This window comes from Leptonychotes weddellii, chromosome 3 (assembly GCF_054177405.1).
Source record: "Leptonychotes weddellii isolate Sample4059 chromosome 3, ASM5417740v2, whole genome shotgun sequence".
NCBI classification, from domain to species: domain Eukaryota; kingdom Metazoa; phylum Chordata; class Mammalia; order Carnivora; family Phocidae; genus Leptonychotes; species Leptonychotes weddellii.
Window position 1 is genome coordinate 31,884,050 of NC_138371.1, and position 17,857 is coordinate 31,901,906.

At 40.2% G+C, this 17,857-nt stretch overlaps 1 protein-coding gene across 9 annotated transcripts in view; it reads right to left on the reverse strand.

The window, feature by feature from the left end:
- SPATS2L (spermatogenesis associated serine rich 2 like) overlaps positions 1 to 17,857 on the reverse strand; it is a 162,445-nt gene that overhangs the window by 31,104 nt on the left and 113,484 nt on the right. For 8 of the 9 annotated variants that reach the window (XM_081813901.1, XM_081813900.1, XM_081813897.1 and 5 more), the window contains 2 exons: positions 4,920 to 5,126; positions 3,446 to 3,581 (listed from right to left, as the gene is read on the reverse strand). In XM_081813901.1, coding sequence (XP_081670027.1) covers positions 3,446 to 3,581; positions 4,920 to 5,126 — 343 coding nt within the window. The remainder of the gene's footprint in view (positions 1 to 3,445; positions 3,582 to 4,919; positions 5,127 to 17,857) is intronic. The other variant, XM_081813904.1, reaches the window with a different exon arrangement.

Consider the following 17,857-nt stretch of genomic DNA (forward strand, 5'->3'; position numbering starts at 1 on the left):
TGAGAGCATCATGTCATCTTTGCTGCCCTCTCGGATCCCCAATTCTTTATGGGAAAACGAGAATGATCCATGTAATGGTCATTCAGCCTTATGTAACTGTGTCCTGGTCGCAGGCCAACTTTGAGCTACTTCATGGTTTTCTTCAGTAATTGTATTGAACAAAGCGTTCTTCACGGCCAGGCTGGCTCCAAAAGCATTGGGTTCATTTTATTCAGATGAGTGCTCACTGGGGACTGGGCATGTGCAAGCAAGTGCTTTCTCCCAGTCTCCCCAGATCATCGTTCCCGTGAATCCCAGCACGCTTTTGGAGAACTTGATCAGGCAGGATTCACCTCCTGAAGCCCGGTAGCAAAGTGAATGTTTAGAATGTCTTACCTGAGAGTTTCTGTTTATTTCTAAGCTCCACGCAGTGCCCGTCGAAGGCTCTGGTGAGGGCGCCGCATGGCCCGAAGCAAGGACAGAGGAGCCAGAAGTGCAATGTGGCTTGTGCACCGGGTGGGTTCAAGTCTGTCTCCGAACCATCACTCGTTTGGGAAATCTCGAGGCCTTGTCCCACATCTTCCACATCTGGATATGCCTTACAATGTAATCCTGAGGGTCTGACTCTATTAAATGAATGACGCTGCATTCAAAATTTTCTCTAATGCCTGGAGTCCGAGATTTCACCCCCAAGAGGAAAGCTTCATTTTTGAAAACATGCAAGCTGCCTTCTTCAATTCTGTGACCCGTTATTTTTTAAGAGCAGCCCAATCCCTGAAATTCATCCATTTCTCCCCCTCAGAAAATGAGAGGAGGACTTTATCCAAGTACATCAATCATCTCGCTGGCTAGGCTGCAGGCTTGTTTGGAACAGAGAGGTAATGTTTTTCCGTTTGGCAGAAATGCCTGCTAATGGTCGATGAGAAAGAATTCCTTTTGTTTTATGTTTAAGTTAACATCTATGTACTTACTTTGGCATCATTTTTATTAAAGGTTAGATCGGAAAGCAAGCACTGGTGTTTACGCATTTTTGTAGTAACAGCACATAGAAAATGGTTCATCTCTATTTCTTCTTCTTCCGTTTGGAGGAAAAGTGCCATTTGTTAGGAGGTGACTTTTAAACAGCAGTGCTGCCTGGCAGAGTTCATTCAGAAGCGATCCTACCCAGCAGTTTAAAACAAAATGTGACCCACAAGCCGAGAAAAGATACACAACTTCCCTGGATGCTGACTGCCCTGGCCCCACACTTCCAGGTCTTGAGGAGTGAAACACAGAGAGTCGGTTATAAATCTCAAGATGTCTCGTGTCCCATGTGGTGCTCATTTTACTAAGGAAATAAAACAAAAAAAGTACTCCAAGCAGCTGGAGGAGAGGGGTAACTTGAGGTCAGTGCTACACTTTGTCAATTAGTGTGTGAGTCACTCGGAGGGAAGGGATCATACAGAGGCCCCAGAGGAGGAGTTTACTCTAAAATGCCACACAAAAGAGTAAGACAGAGTGGTCTTCTCTGAGCGGTTTACTAATGCCTCCAGAGACTAGGAAACTACGACCCCCACGAGCTGAATCTGGCCCACCCTCTCTCTGCATTTCGTGCCATAACAGAACTGAGTAGTTGCACAGAGACATGGCCGACTGTAAAGCTCAAAATATTTACTAGCTGGCGCTTTATAGATAAAGTTTGCTGACTCTGGCTCTGGAGAACAGGCCTGGAAGTTGAGTGTGCTTATATATATATTAGGGTAATTTAAGGATAGATTTAAAAAATCATAGAACTATAAAATTTAAAAATCAGTAAAACTAATAACACCTTTTGTTTGTATAGCACCTTTATCTTCTCTAAGGACTTTCAAACATATTCCTCCAGTTTACTTTGAACAATTAATTTATCATCTGATCAGACAGAGAAGAGTTCCACTAAGGTGGAGATGACATGACTGGGTGGAGGGAAAATGATCCCTCACTGAATGATCAGTGATGGAGATGGTTTTCTTTCAAGTCCCTAATACATTATGCACATTGGGATCTTATATTATATGTAGCAGATGGTTTAAAATTCAAGACTTCTAGATTACGTTAAGCGTAATCCTTGGTTTTACACAATTCTATAATCTGCTAAGAAGCACATTTGTGTCAAAGAAAGGACTTGGAAAGGAAAGCTATGCAGAACACGGGATCAAATTCTAGAATCATGGAGAGCCAATGAGGTACAGAGAACACATGTGAGCCTGGGTACTGCGGATATGCTTTTCTTGTCTTTATATTTTTTCTCTTTAGCACCCTGATTTTCCTTCAGGAAACCACAGCTCTTCAACTCTCAGTCCATGGGATTCAGGTGGGGCTCACCCGACCACCAACTCTGTGGTGGGCACATGGCCCTGGCCTGGCTAGTGGGGAGACTGTCCCTCTTGCCACAGTGACCAGTTTAGGGACAGATACATGACCCAGCCCAACCAATGCGAATTAGCCCTTGGACTTTTGCTGGAACTGGTGGAGACAAAGCTCTCTCTCAGATCACAGGGACTAAGGATTATGCAAGCTGGGAGCTGCTAGGGGGTCACCTTTGCTACCACATGGGAGAGATCATACCTAAGAATGAAGCCAAGAATCAGCAGAGCCAGGAGATTGTAGGAGACGCTGAGAGAGGAAAGGAGGGAGAGAAGGAGAAAAGGAGAAAGGGAGGGAGGGAGAGAGAAACTGAATTCTCAGAACACAATTTGGGCTTAGAACCAAATTTGCCTAAAGGAATCTCCTGGATTTTTCATGTACATCAGCCAATAAATTATCCTTTGTCGTGAACTAGTGTGACTTGGGTTTCTGTCACATGAAACTGGAAGAGTCTTGACTGATACACTGAGAACTTTTTCTACTGACAGTAACTTAACCTTTACCAGTAGATACCTCATTTCAGTCATGCAGTACACGTAAGCAAATATACAGAGCTCAAAGAAATGTCTCCCATCAACATCAGCTGCAGAGCAGGGCAAGGTAGGACCAAAACCACACCAGTGTATCATTTCTTAATTCCCCAGTCTCAAGATACCCAAGAATGGGATTCCATCACTAAGCTTGCCTAAGATGTTTCTGAGTTTTGTTAAGGGAGTCTTTCTTATTTTATAATGATAAGGCTGGAAAATTTTTTTTTCTCAGTGGCGTTCATGATATTAGCCTTCCAGGGATTTGTCAAAAATATCATTTGTTGAGGTTGTGTTCTACATCATTCATATACTTTGGGGCCAACTTCAAACTCCAATGAATTATGTGTATCGGGTTTCTTCTTATTCAAACATTTTCCCTTCTTTTTTATTCCCAAGATATAGGCCTCTGCCTGCAGGACTTAAAAAAATTTGCTGAGGAGTTGTTCTGTGATGTTTATGTATTAAATAAACAACATTTCCCATCAGATGCTTTTACCTGTAGGAACAGCTCAAGTGCCGTCAGTTTATAGTTTCTAAGTCGAACTACTCACCAGTTGTGTAATTCAGCAAAGGCAGCTTTGATCTTCTTCACCGAACTATCCACTTCTTCCTTGATCATGACACGATATCTCGTTAGAGATACAGTGCAGCGTTGCAAATCCTTCACCGATTTCTCAATGTTTGGGCCTAAAAGTAATGTCATGAAAAAAATGTTAAATTGAACACTTTATCTTTTTCTATCTGAGCTAAACAACAACAACAAAAGCAGCTAACTCCCCTACCCCTAATAAAAAGAGAGAGATTTATCTTTTGTTTCTCAATGAAAAAAGAAAAAAGTTCTGTCAAGAAGATGTTTCCGTGTTTACAACCCAGACTTTTAAAAAAACCCCAGCGGGTGACTGGTGCTGTGGTTTGACTAGTGGGTGCTGCAGGCGGGCCCTTCTGGGCACACGTGCCTCCCTTGTGCTTTGGAAAGGGGCTCTGATCATTATGTTCTATTACAGATGACAGTTTCTTAGAATCTCATTACGTCTGAAGACCATTGGTGCCGCTGGCTCTCACCACTCTGTGTGGTTAAAAGCCAGCGGGGCTTTTGGAGGAGGAAAAGGACATGGGGATTGGGAGAGGTACAAATGAGCTCTGGAGGGGAGGGAGCCGGGTATGCTGGCTCTGGTTCCCATCAGTCCCGAGCCAGGCCTGTAATTAGAGCGGCAGCCCTCAGAGCTGCTCGATGGCTGCCAATCTCGCCTGATTTCCTGAAACCGTCACCAAGGTACACGGATAGGGCAGAGCAAATGGGCAAATTGTACCGATCCCAACAAGGCCACGTTTCTTAGAAGAAAGCACTCTCCCTCAAGAGAAGTAAGAAGGTCTATCAAACCAAAGCCAAGGAAATCAGATACAACTGAGGCTGAATGAGAAGAATATCATTTCATCCTCTGGGAATCAGAAAGGAAGTGATTAAACCTTTCGTGTTTAATACCAGTTATGTGTAAAGTATAACAAAGTCCAAAATACAATAAAATACAATAAAAACACAGTGTGTCAATGATAAAATCCTCTTTTGGGGTTATACTGTCTGCAAGTTCTAACACAGAACTGAATTTACATGAGGAAGGTCATATCAGCCTCTAGATTCATCTTCATTCAGTGCAAGTTAAGAACGTGTGTGCCAGGGAAACATTCGGCAGTCACATTACCAAAAGGGCTCCCGCATTAACGTTTGCTTCATAAAATATGAAGGTAGAAAGGATTCATGGTGCAAATCTATCCATGCCTATGAAGAGAAGAATGACCACGGAGGGGCAGAGAAAGGGGATGTAATTCCTCTTAAACATCTGAGACCTTCGATGAACATGGGAGGAATCACATCTACTTTTTAAACTATGTGGGTCACAGAAAGAAATGCAATTGCATGGGCATCTCTCTGCACTAAGCAGCATCCTTTGGAAAATTCTTTCATTCTGGCACTTCTCTGAGTGTGCAAAATGTGTTGAGTCATTTGTGCAAAAGAAATCACTTTACCTCTTTTCTTTGCCAACTCATCTGGCTTTATTTCAAGATGAGCTGCAGGGGTATTGGACTTAACAGGAGATGTTTTTGCCTTAGGCTTGCTTGGGTTACAAGGCTGCTCAGCTGACCACTGTAGGCCATCTGACCTCTCTGGTGTTCCATGTATAGGTTTGGGATTCCCATCTAAGGATAGTTTCTGTTGCAGTGGTCTGTTGCCTTCTGTAAGAAAACACCAAATAATGACTGTGAAGTGATAAACTAAAAACAGTGATGAGAAAGTGATGGGGGAATGCCAAGATTTTTGTTTTTGTTTACATGTTGGCAATAACGCCCTGTTGCAAACAGTGAGGAGACTGCTTTAAAAGAATCTCTAGAAGATTTGAGGATATCCTAGAAATACCGCCTTGAGCTGGGAGTTGGAAGACCTGGGTGGGCGTTTCGGCTCTGGTAATTACTCATACGGTGGCCCTGGGCAAGCCACTTAACATCTCGGAGCCTTGGTTTCCTCACTCGTAATGAAGGTTATTAGGAGATGAAGAGGTTTTTGGGTTTTTTTCCCCTCATTCAGTAAAGGTGTAAGCATCTTTAAGTAGGATTTCATATTGAGGCTATAAAAATGCAGGCTTCCTATCTCCAAGTGCTACATTAATGTCTTGTGGTATTTTATTCTGAATTAATGAAGGCAGAAGAGTGATTGGAGATAGGGCAAGAATGAAGTGACAACAGGTACTATAATCATTTCACTTAATTTATGGAGGGATTAAATCGGGAAACATAATATCTCTACCATATTTAAAATCTAGGGAGTCAAATTGTCTCTAGAGCTTTAATAGATGTGGCAATAAATTAGCAGCACATTGCTCTCAGCATCTTTTAAAGGTAGGGTTCTATTTAGTTATTGCTGGAGTGAATTAAATGGCATCTTAGTGGCCGGAAAAGGAAATGTATCACCCTTAACATCTTACTCACAACCAGAGAGAGCTTTGGGTATAAAAAAAGTGAAGCCAGAGTGCTTTTGAAGGCCAGGTTCTTGGAGAAAGCTGAGTGTAGTAGAGAGAGTGCAGGTATGGATCCAGGAGACCCATGTTCTGAGCTTCCCTGTGTCCTGGATGAGCCTGTAGGAATGACTCCACTTCTCTGGTTGACTATGGCTCACACTCAAACAGAGCACAGCACAACCTCTGTGAATCCCAGCCCCTTTGCGCCCTGTCTCACTTCTCTCTACTCCAATGGCACCTCATAAAAACTTACTGCATTATATTTTAACACAGGGCTTATGTGTCTGCCCCTCATCCCTGCCTTGAGGAGGCTAGGACTCCCTTGAAGTCTAATACTGAAATCAGATTCATTTTTGAAGCCCTAGTACTTGGGTCTGGCTCAATAGCTATCTGTAAAATTGTGACTGAATTAAAGTACCCTTAAAATGATTTCATAGGAAAAAGACACAACAAAACAAAGAACCTTTCCTAACACTTGCCACAAACATTTGGAGACTATACTTGGAAGGTGCAAAAGACTATCATCTGGGTCCTAGTCAGTTTGATTTTAGACATTTAAGAGAAGTGTAAATTTTACTTTGGTTGAATCCATCATTCATAACTTATATATCAAGAAAGCACAGGGGTGCCTGGGTGGCTGTCAGTTGAACGTCTGACTCAGGTCATAATCTCAGGGTCATGAGATTGAGCCCTGCATCAGGCTCCATGCTCAGCGTGGAGTCTGCTTGAATTCTCTCTCTCCCTCTCCCCCTGCCCTTCCCTGCCATGGTCTCGCTCTCTAAAATAAATAAATAAATCTTAAAAAAAAAAAAGCACAGCATCCATCTTATGGGCTGAATGATGAGTACTCTCTAGAGGGCAATTACAATACACAATGAAATACTCAACAAAGGTAGTGAACAAATTAAGTACTGAAAATAGCATTTCCTCCAGTGGTGAAACAGATTTAAATGGTAGTATGCAATTTTATCTTTAAGTATACTAAAGTGGAATTTCAGTGTAGGGCAGTGGTTATCAAGGTTTATTGTACTTGAGTTCTCCCTTAGTACTTGTTACAAATGCAAATTTCCAGAAAACACCTCCAGGGATTTTGATTCAGCAGTGGGCCCAGGATTCTACTTGCCAGGTGATTCTGTTGAGGTGAAGATGGATGGCACCACCCACCTAAAGAAACTCTACTGCATATGAGGAAAAACTAATTTTCTGATGAGTCTGTAAATGTTTTGTTAAAATAGTGATTAAGTGCAGGCTGGCTCCAACTCACTCCCTCTCTAAATCTTAGTGAAGATTCAGCCTTGATGAAATATTATAAATTGAGAATCTAAAATATAGCTCATTGTGCACAGTGTAGTAAATTAGTCTTATTCTTGAAAATAAGGGGATTTATATTATAGTCTAATGGAAATAATGACCTTAGAGTGAAGGGAAAGCATTATTCTGTTGGATGCATAAGAATTTTAAATGGAAGGCAAGCATGCAAATGAGCATGGGTTCATTAACCTAGAGCTGAAAATATTTTATTTGTGTCTCAGACAACTGGTATGTGGGTTACTGGTTCATTTCATCATTCATCCAACAAAAATTCATTGAGAAATATGAATAGCAGGGTTTTTTTTAGGGGCCTGAAAAGCTGTCTTATTGGTAGAAATCACTGAACACTGGAAAGATCTGAAATTCTCAAATATGGTTTGGATATATTTGCACATTGGCTGTCTCCAAATATAGTAAAACTCTGGAGCTCTTTCAGATGAAAGCTGGTGGTAAGTTATTCAGCTATAACAGAATTAGGTTCATCTTAACCACAGATCCTGATGTTTCTAGCAACAGAATAATGGGGGTTCTTTCCTGGATACTGTGATTTCCCTCTAACATTATGGCCAGAAGTACCATCAGTTCTCTTTCTGGAATCTACTTACAAACTTCAACAGACTGTAGCTGACTCAGAGTTGATTCCTATCTCTGTTCAATAAGGTAGCCACTAGCTCTAAGTGGTTATTCAACATTTGAAATGTGGCTTGACTAAATTGAGATGTGCTGTAAGGGTAAAATACACACTGAGATTTGAAGCCTTAGTCCAAAAAAAAAAAAAAAGAATTAAAAATATTACTTCGACAATTTAAAAAATATTGATATGTCAAAATAATGATATTTTGTGTATATTAAGTTAGATAAAATATATTACCCAATCTAAATTCACCTGTTTCTTTTTACTTTTTAATGTGGCTACTAGAGATTTTATTTATTTATTTATTTTGCTACTAGAAATTTTAAAATTACATATGTAGCTCACATTATATTTCTATTGGGTAACACTAATATAAAGCAGAAGGAGCATGAGATTATTGATCTAAAATCTGCCATCACTACTAATTTATATTCTAGACTAAGAGAGTTCTGATTTTAGTGAAACCTTAAAATATCCTCTGTGATTTCTACATGAGAAAAGTGGTGACAGAGTGATGTAGGTCTTGTTCATCACTGTATGCTTGGTGCCTAGTAAGTACATGATGAACACTGAATGAATGAATGAATGAATGAGCATTATTCTGGTACTTTCCATGTCTGGGGCCCTTCTAGTTATAGGGAGCCTAGTTTGATATGAATCTCTGGCTGTGTCTTTATCCAATATTCATCAAATACTTGAATCAAAGTAGTTACATCTTGGAAAGAAAAGTTATCTCTGGAAACACCCAATCTGCCCAGATCTCAATAAATATTATATATATTTTAATCTAATCCTAAAAATGGCTCCTAGAAGCTTATATGTTTTTGAATTTAACTATTAACTGAGCCTTCCCTTTATTAAAAATACTTATCAAATCCCAACATAGATGGTATACATCTTCCTGAGTATCATTCTGATTTCTGATTCAATCTAACTCAACAGATACATATGGAGTGCCTGGTATGTGCAAGCCCTGGCTTATTCATGGGAGATAAATGGGACATAGTCTCCCTGCCCTTAACAACTAATATGTAAAATGTGAAAAAGTAACATAAGACCATAACAGTAAATCTGAGTTCACCTTTCCCCACTGAATTATGTTGGCACCTTTGTTGAAAATCAATTGACTATATATGTGTGTTCTATTTTTGGACTACATTCTATTCCACTCATGTAGTTGTCTATCCTCACCCCTAACACCACACTGTCTTTTTTACTGTAACTATTTAATGAGTCTTAATATCAGGTAATATATGTCCTCCAACTTTGCTCTTCTTTGTCAAGATTGTTTGGGCTAACTTAGGTCCTTTGCATTTCAATGTAAATTTAAGAATCAGCTTATTTCTACAAAAACAATCAGTGTATTTCTACAAAAAATCTGATGGGAGTTTGATTGGGCTTGAGTTGAATCTATAAGTCAATCTGGAGACATTTAGTATCTTAACAATATGGCATCTTTTGATCTTTGAACATGATACATCATGCCATTTATTTAACTTTTCTTTAATTGGTCTCAGCATTGTTTTATAGTTCTTAGTGTCTTGTGCATCTTTAGTTAAATTTATTCCTGGGTATTTTAGATATCTTAGGCTACTGTATATAATATTTTTAAAAACTTCATTTCCCAATTGTTGGCTGCAAAAATACAACTGATTTTTTATATATTGAACTTTATACTTACTTACCTTGCTAATTTCCTTATTAGTTTTTTTTTTTTTTTTGTCTTTTATAGGTTTCTTAAAATTTTCTATATAGGCAATAATGACATCTGTAAATGCAGTTTAGTGTCTTTCTTTCCGGTCTTTCCTTGCCTTATTAAACTGGTTAGGAACCCTAGTACAATGCAGAATAGGTGTCCCTGCATTGTTCTTGATCTTAGGGAAACTGTATCCAATATTTATTATTAAATATGATCTTAACTGTGGAGCAGATTTTTCATATGTTTATTAGGAAATTCTCTTATATTCCTAGTTTTCTGGGACTTTTTATTATTTTGCCAAGTGATTTTATTTTGTCTTACTTATTGAGATGATCATATTGTTTTTCTCCTTTATTTTAATAATATAGCAAACTACATTAATCGGTTTTTACGTTAAGCCAATGTTGCATTCTTGGGAAAAAGCACACTTGATCATAGTGTATTACCTTTTTTATATATTGCTTACTTCAACTTGCTAATATTTTGTTGAAGATTTTGCTTCTTCATTCATGAACAATATTGTTCTGCTTCTAATGACTAATCTTTCTCTTCATTATAGGTCACATTTGATTGCTTCTTGTGTGGATTTATTTTACACAACAAAACATAAACTGTGGTGGTTGTTTTTTGTTAACATTACCAAAGAAAACAAATCTTCCTCTCGGGAGAAATATAGGACTAGGTTTCAAAGATTTTCATAATATATGTACAGTCATGTATGTGTTCAGACTTGAAAGTTTCTGAAAACTCTTTTTTCTTGTTAGATTTTACTCTTCAGTGAAGCTTTATGTATTTATAAGTAGACTGAAGGAAGTATACTCGGAATTCAAATCTAAGTTTAAGAAATGTGTTACATATAAGAGTAGGCTAAAAAAATTATTTTAACCCATTGAGTTAAGATCCTACTATACACCGTAAAGCACAGCTCCTGTACACAGTAAAGCAGTTGTCTGATGATGATTAACACAGTATTATAAAGTAGTTCTACTTAGAAAAAACTGAAAAAGAAACAAAGTATAATTCTGTTATAAAATTATGCCTAAAATTGCTAATGTCTATGTTACTGAAAGCATGTTACATTCACTTAAAAGTAATTAAGTCAATATGTTAGTGTTTTATGGTAACTGTTAATAATAATAATAGTTCTCTGATCATAATCTTAGTGTTCTTAAATATTCACAAAAAGAGATATGCAAATGGAAAAGAAACATCTTAAAGTGTTCCATCACCCTACTAATCAGTTTTACAAATAAAAACAATGAGATTAGTACAATCTTTCTGGACTGCAATATATTAAGAATTTCAAAAATAATCATACTCTCTGAATCCCAAAATTCCATTTCTAAGAAAATACGCCAAGGAAATCATTATAGTTGTTTATAAAGATTTATATATAAGAAATGTTCACTACAGCATTATTTACAAGAGCAAACAAATGGAAACAATCCACATGGACAAAAGTTTGGGAATAAAAAGAAGTATGTCAAATTCATAAGAACACAATGTGGCCATTAAAATCATGTTTTTAAAGAAATGAGATAATGTTTATCATGTCATGTTAAGTAAAAAGAATACAAAAGTTCACATACTAAATAATATTTGTTTTTAAAAATCCTATATATCTGTGCAGTTAAGAAATTCTGAAATGAAATTTAACAGTGGTTGTTTCAGGGAGGTAGGATTTTTTTTCCCCTTAAACCTTTCTTCAGTTTTCAAAAAAAAATTTTTTTTTTAAAGATTTTATTTGTTTGACGGAGAGAGACACAGCGAGAGAGGGAACACAAGCAGGGGGAGCGGGAGAGGGAGAAGCAGGCTTCCCGCTGAGCAGGGAGCCTGATGCGGGGCTCGATCCCAGGACCCTGGGATCATGACCTGAGCCGAAGGCAGACGCTTAATGACTGAGCCACCCAGGCGCCCCTCAAATTTCTTCATTAGTATTTTCTTCTAAAACCAGAAATACAAAATTCATAATTGTCTTTAAAAAGTAGCACAGTGACTTCACAAAATTTAACCTACACTTCTTTACATATTCTATCACTAATACTTCATGGAGAAAGGCTTGTTTGTCCGAGCGCCTCTCATGTCCAGTTACTGTTTTAGGCACCAGAACTACAAGGGTGATCAAAGACAGATGTGCTCTCAGTCTTTCCAGAACTTGCTGGGTATTAGGAAGACATATAAATCAAACTGCCACACAAACAAATGCAGAATTGCAGCTGTGATAAGTGCTATGAAAGAAAAGTGCACAGTGTTCTGAAGTCTGTCACTGGCGTAGCTGGACTTCATACAAGTAATTCCCCAGCCAACACCTCTGCTCACCCGAAAGCCTGTGAACTAACCAGGTTAAGGAGGCAGCAAAGTGCAGGCCAGGCAGAGATGGCTTTGGGGGCAGGAGGGGGCACTGTGTGCCACTTATCAAGTTACTGTCTCTTAGCTCAAATCTCCCCTTCTTTGCCTCACTTTGTGGTGCTGGAGCTGGTCCCTGTAAATGATTCTCTTTTGCCGGCCAGCGGGATGTTAGCTTTATCAGGGGAGGGCGATAACGTGACCACGCGTGCTAAGAGGGCAGGCATACTCTTCTCTTCCAGGTCTGGTTCTTTATTATGCTTATTCGTCACAGGAGCTCCGGGCGGCACCCCTGCCGCGTGCTCCGTGTCCCGTGGCTCTGAGCAGGGCCAGTCTCCCTACACCCTCTGGCAGTGGTACCGTTCTACAGAACAGCCCGGTCCAGGCTCTGCAAGTTTTTGTTGTTGTTGTTTTGCCACCATAAGGCTGCATGTTCCTCTGATGGCCATATACCTTTGATGGGAGCAGAATCTCAGTGTTAGATTGGAAGGCTCTCTTTATTGTCCAACCTTCCTAGAGATAGTAACTACTCTCCTGCGTGTCTAGATCCCTTTTAGTAATTAACCACCTCCTGGTATTTCTAGTGTTTTAGTAATTCTCTGTATTACTTTCCTCCCATTCAAATAAACCATGTGGGTTCTGTCTCCAGACTTGAACCTGACTGATACCCACAGCCAGCATGAGGGACTGAGAGGGGACCAGGATGGCTGGAGTAGAGACAGCAAGAAAGAGTAGGCCATACAGTGAGGCTGGAACTGGAACAGGGGCCAGACCATGCTGAGCCTACAGGCCATGGTGAGACTTTTGGTTTTTATCTTAAGAGTTCAGAGTTGTGGTTTTGAAAAGATTTCGGGATACAGAATGACTTAGAGGGGAATAATGTAAATGCTAGGAGATTAATCAGTGAACCCCTATAGCAACACAGGCAAGAAAGGATGATGGCTTTGGTGGGAAGGCACAGGTAGAAACACAGTGAGACTGGATGGATTCTAGGAATATTTGGAAAAGAAAATCGACAGGACTTGTTGATGGATTGGATGTAGGAGTTGAGAGAGGGGAAGATGTCAGGACTGATGCCTAGATTTCTGGCTTGCACATCAAATAGATAGTACACTAGGATCATGAACACTTTAAGAAAGCGGAGCCTGGGAGGGAGATCATGAGTTTGCTTTAAGCATGTCGTTGAAGACTTTGAACTGTTAAAGTGAAAATGTCAAGCAAGAGCCTGGAAAACAGAGTTGCCTGGACTGGGAAGATGAATTTGTGAGCCAGCTTATATAATTAAAACTCGGGCATGGTTGAAATGATCTAAGAAGATGGTACGGTTTTATATGAGAAAGGACTTGGAACCAACCAAGCCTTGACGAACTTCTCCGGTTAACAGCCAAGTAGAGAAGAGTGACCCTCAAAGGAAACAGAGGAACAATGAAGATGGAGGGAAAATCAGGAGAGTGTCATGTCATAGGCACCAAAAAGAAGAGACAGAGTAATTAAGGATAGAGTGATCAACAGCACTGAATGTTGCAGAAAGAAAAAAAGACAAAGGATTGCAAAGTGTCTGCTAGATTCAATACATGGAGGCCACTGATTAACTTAGTGGGAGCAACGTCTTTGGAGTGATGGGGCTGTAAGCCATAATGAATAGGTTGATAAGCGAGAGACAGAGGTGAAGAAATGGAGAGAGTGAGTAAAGATAATTCTTTCAGATGTTACAGAATAATGGTCTAGTGATGAAGCCCCAAGAAAACTCTTCACATGACTGTGATGGTGCCCCTGGATTTGCATGTTCCATCATTCTTCTGTCGCTGCTTGACAGGGGAATGAACAAAGTCAGAGGAACCCGTAACTTTGAAACAGAGACCCAAACAGACAGGTTTATTTCAAAGACATAGTATCAGTCAGTTCTGCCTTTTCATAACTTCTTTATCAAAGACAGATGGACTTTATTATTTCAAGTCCTATGAAACTTGATCAGTTCAGTGGGTATAAGACTGGTAATTTTCAGATTGGAAAGAAACCTTTTAGTTTTATTTACATGACTTTTCAAGGTCTCATATGTCATTAATACCTTTCCAGGCTTATTTATATTAAAAGATAATAGATAATAGGGGTACTTGCGTAGCTCAGTCGGTTAAGTGTCTGCCTTCGGCTCAGGTCATGATCCCAGGGTCCTGGGATCGAGTTCTGCATCGGGCTCCCTGCTCGGCGGGAAGCCTGCTTCTCCCTCTCCCTCTGCCCCTCCCTCCTGTCATGCTCTCTCTGTCTCTCTCTCTCAGATAGATAAATAAAATCTTTTAAAAAAAGAGAATAGATAATAAAGTCAATGAGTTAAGCTGTTGGTGACACAGGTGGGCAGGTTCCCTTCATTTGTTTCACTGACTTATTTCACTACAAAACAGTCTCAATTCTCATTGCATTTTGATAGAGCCGTTTAAATCTTTGTTCAAAAATTTTAAAAATATTTTTTTTGGAAGGTCTTTTGTTCTTTGCAAGGAGTGCATTCCATTTAATTAAGTCTGTCTGTAACGGAGATCACCTAACAAGGTACGGGTGGGAAGTTACAAAGGTATCAGCTCTTCAGAGATGAGTAGTTTTGTGTTTCTGCTGCAGGCTTGCAGCAAAAGTCTCTTTCAAATGAGAAGGAGAACGGAGACAGCTCTGGATTTCACTCTACCCACGTGACAGAAAAATACCCCAGGGGTTCTGCATTTCCTGTGCCCGGGTGTCACTACATCCTGTGTGTATCTCTGTCTCTTTCTGCTTTATCATTACCCAGAGAAAGGAAGCAGAGTCCCCAGTCATGGAAGCTGCACTCGCAGGCCTCCCCTAGCTACCTGAGCAGTTCAGACACTGGGAGCTGAGGGGGAGACTGAACAACACACAACTAGACACAGGAACTGACGCTAAGTATTCAGATGCTAAAATGATAATTAAGGAGGAGTGATAATCACAATAAACGTGCTTTAAAATGTAAACTTCCAAAACGCATGTTCTTATAACAGTACAAAATAAGATCAGCTGTAGAGATTAAAAAAGTGTGGTATCTTTAATTTAAAAAAATAGTAAAAACCTATGGTTACAACTCTGCAAGGGTTTCAGCTCAAGTCCTTAATTAAGGTTTAAATAAAACATGGGCTGCTCAGGCCACTGCAAGCTGGCGTGTGAGACCCTGCTTTGGGGCATCTGGGCCTTGGCCCCAGCGTCTCCTCTTCAGTCACTCACCCAACACTGCGGCCTTATCTCGTGCCGCTGTGCACACCCTCCCTCCCTGCCCTGGTCTCTCTCCTACTCACGGTCTTCACAACATTTATTATAATCCAGAATTCTCTTGGTAACTTGGTTCTGTTCTGGTCGATTTTGTATCTCCTCTCACCTTCAAAAACGTACACAAACTCCATGAGGGCAGAGACTGTGTTGCCTTGTTTACTTCCTCTAGAAGAATTCCTGGCATGTGTCAGGATGCTTAAAAATGTTCACTAAGTAGATAAATGATTTGAGGGTTTACTTCGCGCCAGATGCTGTGCTAATCACTTACTGCTTACCACGGTCTTGTAAAGTGGAGTTATATTTTCTGTTTTGCAGGTGAGGACACTGAGACGCAGAGAGGTTAACTTGTCCAGGGTCACACACCCTAGTAAGTGACGAGGCCAAGACTTGAATCCAAACATCCCTAATGCTAAAGCCTGGTTCTTCACTACAATATTATATTGCTTCCATTTGAGAGCTGGTACTGCTGAAATCCCAGAATATACACATTTGGCTTTACTATTAAAGTTCTAGGCAAGCTGCTTTCATCTTGTTGATCTTTTCTAATCCTCTGGTCCAATATAGGGCTTAGAGAAGCAGGGGAGATAATCTTGAGGCTAGGACCAACAGCAGCATAAAAAAAATCTGTTTGGAAATCCTACAGGGAACCTCACATCATAAAAATATTGTGAAATAGTCTGGTGAGGTGTGTGTGTGTATGTGTGTGTGTGTGTGTTTAACAATCAGCACAAATGAGAGACAAGCAGCCAATATTCTAAAATAACAGGACCCTTTCTCTCACATTTGGTTCAGTTCACTCTGAGAATGAGAAGCGGAATGAGAAGCAGTTCTGTGCCAGGCCCATGCCAAAACAGAGAATCCGTATTGTCAAGGCAAAATGACGGGGCTGTTCCTGTTCTATGATACAGAGCAGATCGTGAAGTCCGGTTTGTGGAGGTCAGTGAACACAGCATGGAGCCTTCTGTTTGAGACAGGTAACAAGTAACAGAAGAGCTTGCTTCCCAGAATGCTTCACCAGATGAGGGGACATAAAGGAAGCCTGCCGGCTAGCAAGAGGAGCTGTAGCTGACGAAAGCCCCGCCCCAAGGTTTATCTCAATGGAGCCAGTTGGTGGCCCATAATCCTGCTCCTTTCCTATTCAATGGGAATTGTGTCCAGTGGGAGCAAGACAACACAGAAATCTGAATTCCTGTTTGGGCCTACACTGTGATAAACACCTAAATATTTCAGCAATCGGAGCCTTAGGAAAAGTAGAGCAGGAAGAATACTTAGGAAAGTTGAACCCTAAAGTCATAATGTGCTTTAGACATTTAGATGGGCCTCAGGATTAAACATGATCCATGGCATTACTTTTGGTAAAAATAAATCTTAATCTACTCCTTGTCTGACTTTGTACTTGGATGCAGAATGATCTTGATTGGATTATGTAAAAGATCTAATTTGAGCTGTTATTAAAAATTCTGAAATACAGAAAAAACTACTCCATGGCTTAAAGGAGTAATTTTGTACTAAGTTTAAATCAAACTCCCAAACTTCTAAGCTCCGGGCTGACAGGCAGCATTGTCCCACTCGTCAGTGCTATATTTACAGCCTGAAACGATGATGCTTTTGGTGGTGAGTTTTCATGTAGGAAGTCACACTAACACCCCTGAACCACCTGCATATATCTTAAAGCTAACTTCTCCCCTACCAGAAAATGATTCTGTTTAAAACTTTTTAAAGAGAGAGATCTTGAATGTCAAGGTGTTATAAAAAGATAAAACACACGTTGCACATGTTCACAGCCTGCTGCCCAGCTGGGCATTTGGGGCAAGCTTCCCTGAGCCAGTTTCATTATTGGAAAGATTGATAAATGCTCCACTGCAAGCAGACTGGAGATTTCTTTTACGCTCATACTTCGAACTCACTCAAGTACAGAATATCATTATATGGCTTTGTTATGATTCCTTTTTCCTAATTTTTCAATTACACATCTTTTAGGAGTCAGGGAGCCCATGGTTTCAGCAGCAACTCTCCAATGCATGCATTAAATTGCACAGATCTGAGTCAGGCTTTGGCAAAGTGGTAAGAGTTACCCCAGGGGTGTGGGTTCTCTTCTTGTCCTCTCAACCCGGGGTGCGGGCATGCTTTGGCTTCCTCAGCAATTCAGTGAGGGGATGGGGTTAAAGGATCAATGCCATGCTTTCCAGTTCCATGGCTCTGCTCAAAATGGGGTGCAGGATGTCCAAGACCTAACACTCATCTGTGAAATAGCTGTTAGAGGCCTCGGGACTGCCAATGGATCAGACAGGCATTTCAAAGCCATTTCCCAGTTTGGGCATCACCTTCCTGGTAAATTTTCACTATCTTCCGGAAGGAAAACCTAACTAGTTACAAACTCATTTTTAAATGTATGATCATAACACGTGAGCCGCTGATGAAGTTAATGGTCAACCAGGAGGACTCCCTTCCTTTTGCAAAAATATCTAATGACCTTCCATATCATCATTTATTCTTTAACAGGAAAATTGATGTGAGGCATGGATTTGTACCGAACCAGCAACATTCACAAATAATATCGACGTACTTCAATGCCTTCATGCTGAACGTAACAAAACCAAAAGGATCCTGGGATGGCTCTTTGTGCAATAAAGGAGGCTTCACAGAAAGTTTCATGGTAGAACTGACAAAAGCCTCCTTGTACAGAGAACTCCTC